The 5,134-nt window shown below is 59.9% G+C and overlaps 2 protein-coding genes across 3 annotated transcripts in view; both read right to left on the bottom strand.

The window, feature by feature from the left end:
• Positions 1–3,813, bottom strand: part of OXCT2 (3-oxoacid CoA-transferase 2) — a gene marked incomplete at its 3' end in the record, with an annotated part of 4,096 nt that extends 283 nt beyond the window's left edge. Inside the window, 1 exon segment of the mRNA XM_023201828.3 lies at positions 1–3,813. This exon segment is cut by the window's left edge and continues 4 nt beyond it. Within this exon segment, the coding sequence (XP_023057596.2) occupies positions 1–750 (750 nt within the window).
• Positions 1–5,134, bottom strand: part of BMP8B (bone morphogenetic protein 8b) — a 32,778-nt gene that overhangs the window by 23,570 nt on the left and 4,074 nt on the right. For both annotated transcript variants that reach the window (XR_003309708.1, XM_026455709.1), the window contains exons 2-3: positions 4,398–4,587; positions 3,829–3,977 (exon numbers count right to left, since the gene is read on the bottom strand). Coding sequence is in view for 1 of the 2 variants with exons in the window: in XM_026455709.1 (XP_026311494.1) it covers positions 3,829–3,977; positions 4,398–4,587 (339 nt within the window). In the remaining variant the exon portion in view is untranslated. The remainder of the gene's footprint in view (positions 1–3,828; positions 3,978–4,397; positions 4,588–5,134) is intronic.

Below are 5,134 nucleotides of genomic sequence, written 5' to 3'. Positions count from 1 at the left end.
GTCCACGATCTCTTCCACCTCCACCGCCGTGACGTCTGCAGCTTTGCACATGGGCACGTTGAAATTGCGGGCGCTCCCCCTGAAGACCACGTTTCCTGCCCGGTCGGCCTTCCACCCTTTCACCAGGGCGAAGTCCGCCCGGATGGCGCGCTCCAAAAGGAAGTGGTCGCCTTGGAACTCCCTCACCTCTCGGGGCTGGCTCATGATCGCCAGGTGGCCGTCCGGGGTGTAGCGGATGGGGGCGCCCCCTTCCTGGACCAAGGTCCCGTAGCCCGTGGGGGTGTAGAAGGCGGGCACCCCGGCGCCCCCCGCGCGGATGCGCTCGGCCAGGGTGCCCTGGGGCGTGAGCTCCAGCTCCAGCTCTCCTGCCAGGTACTGGCTCTCGCACAGCGTGTTCTCGCCCACGTAGGAACAGACGATGCGGCGGACCTGCCTGGAGGCCATCAGGAGGCCCAGGCCGAAGTCCTCCACGCCCACGTTGCTGCTGACCACCTGCAAGTCCTTCACCCCGGTCCTGAGCAGGGCGGCAATCAGGTTCTCGGGGATCCCGCAGAGCCCAAAGCCCCCGACCATGATGGTCGCCCCGTCAGAGATGTCCTTCACCATCTCCACCGGGTCCGTGTAGAACTTGGCGCGGGGCCGGGGGCTGGTGGCAAAGCGGCGGGCGCAGCCCTGGAACAGCGCAAGCCCTGAGCCGCGGGCGGGAACCCCGCGCCCGAGCGCCGACGCCAGGAGCCGCAGCGCCGCCATGGTCGGCCCGGGTCAGAGGCCAGGACAGGCAGTGTGCGCCCGGCGTGCGCCCCGGGGCCGCGCGTCACAAAGCAGGGAGGGCGCCCGCGCCCTGACGCACTCACGCCCAGCAGGTCTCCCTGGCCAGGCGCAGGCTCTAGGCCAGGCCCGCGACCCACCACAGGGAGGGGGCCGCTCCCCCGCTCCGCCCCGGGCTGGGGACCCCCCTGTCAGTCCTCCGTGTCCAGCGCACAGGCCCCGGGAGCAGGACAGAGTTGAGGTCAGGCTCCGCGTGGAAGGCACCGGCCAGATCCCCTCCTGCCCCAGTGGAGCCTCAGACACAAACTCCAACCGCCCCGCCCAAGCTTCCCCCTAGCTTTCCCAGCTCATTAAAGACACCAAATATCTAATGAGCAGGCGCTGCTGGGTGAGACTGACGGTCATGACCACCCTCACTGGGCATCACTCTGTGCCAAGCACTCTGCTTTAATCCTGTGACAACACGGAGAGTGAGTGTCCCCCAGAGCTCAGGTTCACCCCTCACTGTGACAATGGAGACGCTATCCCTCACCTTCATCAGGAAACGTCCCTGCTCTGAAGAGCCTCCCCGACCCCTGTCCTCTGCACCCTCCCCCACCTCCCACTCCAGCTCCCTGCTCCAACTTGTGCGGAATTTTGCAGTTTTCTTCCCTCTGCACAGAATCACTCCATCACCACAGCAGTGTGCAGGCCTCTCCTCACCTGTAAAGGACCTGCCGTGTCCGTGGTTCTCTCCAGCCCCAGCCCCATGTCTCTGCTCCCCTTCCCCAGCAAAGGTTCTGGAAAGAGCCGTCTCCTGCCTCCACTGCCTGTCTCCCTCCACCTCCCCAGTCAGACCCACACTCCACGGAGATTTGGGCCATCAACCCACGGAGATTTGGGCCATCAACAACCTCTGCAATGGCAAAACCCTCGGTCACTTCTCTGTTCTTGCCTTCAGTGCCCACAACTGGACACAAATGACAAACCCTTGCTTCTGGAAACACTTGACTCTGGCATCTTGGTCACCTCATCCTCCAGGTGTCCTGCTCCCTCCCTGGCTGGTCTCTGTGGGCTCGCTGTGGCCCCTCCTTGTGAGGTCTCTGGATGTTGGAGGTCCCAGCTCTCTGGGCCAGGCCCTCTTTCTTCTCCATCACTACCTCCTTCCCTAGATGATCTGGTCCCACCCCACGCTTTAAATCCACTTACATGCCAGCACTTCCCTCGCCTGGGTCTTCACACTCGCCTGTCCCTGGAATGGCATTTCCATGAGGACCAGTGATCTCAGTAACATCCCAGGGGGCTCAGTAATATTCCAGCCAAAAAAGAACCCTTGGCCACACACCTCAAATGTGCCCTTCATCTATCTTTCCCCAAAAAGAAAAATCGATTGAAAAAAATCCACTGGTTCCATCCACACATCATTCAGGCTTCCTCCCGTTCCCTCACCGCCTCGCCAGCCATAAGCATGTCCTGACCTGAAATCGACTCATCTTTCTCCATCTCCACTGCTACCAACAGGCCGCTCACAGCGCCCACCTGGACCACTGTGGGGCCCCCACGAGTCTCTGTGACTTCACTCTTGTCCCTCTCAGTCTGCTCTCCCCACTGAAGTCAGGGGGTTCCTTATTTTATGCATATATTCAGTAAAATTTTAATTTTACAACAGTTGATAGTTACATAAAAATTTGCAAAGATAGTACAGAGGCTGAGGTGGGAGGATCGCCGGAGCCCAGGGGTTGGAGGTTACCGTGAGCTGCGATTGTGCCACTGCACTCCACCCTGAGCAACAGAGCCAAACCCTGTCTCAAAGAAAAAAAACCACACAAGGAGTTCCCATACACCTGGACCCAGTTTCCCCTGGGAAATGTTAGTATTTTATACTAGTAGGGTACCTTCTCATAACTAATGGACCAGCACTGATATCTTATTATTAAGTAAACACCATGATTGATCTGGATTTCCTAACTTTCCCCTAATGCCCTTTTGCTGGTCCAGGATTCCACCCAGAACCCCACATGCACTGAGCTGGTCATCTTAGGTGCCTCTGGGTTCCTCCAATTTCCCAACCTTCCTTTTTTTTTGATGAGTTCTCAAGGTTTTGAGAAGTGTTTGCCAGGTATTCTGCGGAAAGCCTTTCTCTTTGGGTTTGATGGTCTTCTTGTGGTTGGACTGGGGTTTCGGGTTCACAGTGGCGGGGGGGGGGCTCTGAAGCTCAGTGGTCTGCTCCTTCCCTTACACCCAGTGCACATGCTAGCCCCGTGCCGGTCACTGCAGTGGGCCTTCCTCACCTGGCTGAGGCGCTGCGCGTCAGGTCCCCCACACCCTGTCCACACCGCACTTTTGGGAAGCAAGTCATTGTGCGGCCCACGCAAGGGGTGGGGAGCTCTGCTGCACCCTGAGAGGGGGGCATCTCAGAGGGTTCTCTTTTAAAACCTGAATCAGATCCTGTCGTCCACCACCACTGCTATTAAATAAAATAAATGATGCTAAGAACCCCACCACCTGGCCCTGGTTTACCCTGACTCAGAATGGCCCCTGGGACCCCCGCCCTCACCGCTGCTCCATGGCGCCCCCTTGCCGGGCCTCAAACACACCCATCTCGTGCCCACTTTGGCCTTTGTATTCCTACTGCCTGGCATAAAAGAGGCTCTCCCCAATTTCACCTGTGGAATGAACAAGGGCATGAATCCCTGTCTTGTAGAAGAGAAGACAGGGTCTGGAAAGGTAAGTCCCAGCCAAGGTCACTGAGGCAGGGCACTGCCGAGCTGGGCTTCAAACCCAGCCTCCTGGCCTCGGTGTCTGAGGGTACAACCACTTCCCCTCCTTCCCTTCCCAGGACAGAAACTCCCAAGGTGGAGGCTGCTCTGTGGGGTGGGAAGAACCGCCTGCTTCCTGGGAAGCAGAAGGAGAGGAGGGAGCACCCCCACTGGGCCAGACCTTGTGCCTTGGACCTCAGTGACCCTCGCAGCGGGCACAGCTGGTGAGGCCGGGAACCCAGGGCCACAGGAAGCTGCTACTGCTGCCTGTGCTGGCACAGAGAAGCCCCAGGGGCTGCTCCCACAGAGCTCCCAGCCTCACCGTCCTCAGTCTCCACATAGAGGCGGAGTCCCAGGTCCTTGTGACGCTTCAGCAACCAGCGGTCACTGGCTGCTGTGACATCCAGCACCAGCCAGCCCTCGTCCCCAGCTCGGAGCGTCTGAAGATCCAAAAACAACAAGTCAGACTCCCTGTGGACACGAAAGAACAATTAACCGGCGGCCGGCACAGCTGCCTCTGTGTCTCCAGGACCCGCTGGGGGCCGTCACCGGGGCATCTCCTACCTGACTCTGCCTGTGCCCCTTCTGAGCCTCATCTCACCGCCTCAGCCCACAGAGGTGTACACATGAGGAAACTGAGGCTCAGTGGTTCAATGACCTGTTCAAGTCCCCATAGCCAGGATGGCAGGGCAGGGACTTGAAGGCAAGACTGTCACTGGGGCTCTTCCCGCAGTGCAGGGGGCTCGGGCCAAGCATCTTTCCCGTCTTTGAGGGTCTCTTTCGGGTCCTCTGGGAAGTGCTTCACCAACCCCCACTCCCTGCTGGGCTGCCTTGACCATGAGACTGTGAGGCGGGCAGGGGCAGGGGGCACCTGGGCCAAGGGGAAGGCACCTGTTGGACTGCTCCTGGACCACCTGGAACATGCTGACGTGGAGGGTCCTGTTGAGCAGGTGGATGCTGGGCACCTTGTAAATCCGGAACTCCGCAGCTGTGACCGCCTCCCCATCTGGGATCTGGGTCAAGTCAAAGCGGAACTCCTTCCAATGGGGCTCCTGCTGGCCCAGGGCATGATCTCGCTCCACTAGAAGACAAAGCAGAGCTGGGCTGGCACTCAGAATGGCTCAGACTTTGGAGTGGGCAGAGCTGGTGTGAGCCACCGCCCCCAGCCACCCACCACTCAAGGTGGAGGGGACCCAGGGAGGCCTGGTGGGGCCAGTTTCCTTTTGTGCAAACGTTTGTTCCAGGCTTGGTCCCAGGGAGCAGACAGGGCTGAGAGGCCCTGCAGCCAGGCTCAGCCTGAGCCCTGCACCTGGCTGGTGCTCAACAGACCCCAGGCTCCGAACCCCAAACTCCCATTGCGCCCCTTCTCGGTCTGGCTGGTCCTGGGACCCAGAGATGAGACAGAGGAGGGAGCCTCCTCTGGGAGCTTCCAGGCTAAAGGGAAGATGGACATTGGACCCAAGGCAGAAAAGGGCCCTGGCCCTGCAGGGAAACCTGGTAGACAGGGACATAACCGACATCACCGACAGCATCTCAGGGGACACAAACCATCCAGAGCCTGCCCACTGCCTGGATGGGAGGTGTGGCAGGGCAGGGCTAGGGCTGACAGCTGAGCTGGGCTGAGGCAT

This window comes from Piliocolobus tephrosceles, chromosome 1, assembly GCF_002776525.5.
Source record: "Piliocolobus tephrosceles isolate RC106 chromosome 1, ASM277652v3, whole genome shotgun sequence".
NCBI lineage: Eukaryota > Metazoa > Chordata > Mammalia > Primates > Cercopithecidae > Piliocolobus > Piliocolobus tephrosceles.
The sequence above is the reverse complement of the archived record's forward strand: the minus strand, read 5'-3'. Positions and strand labels throughout refer to the sequence as shown.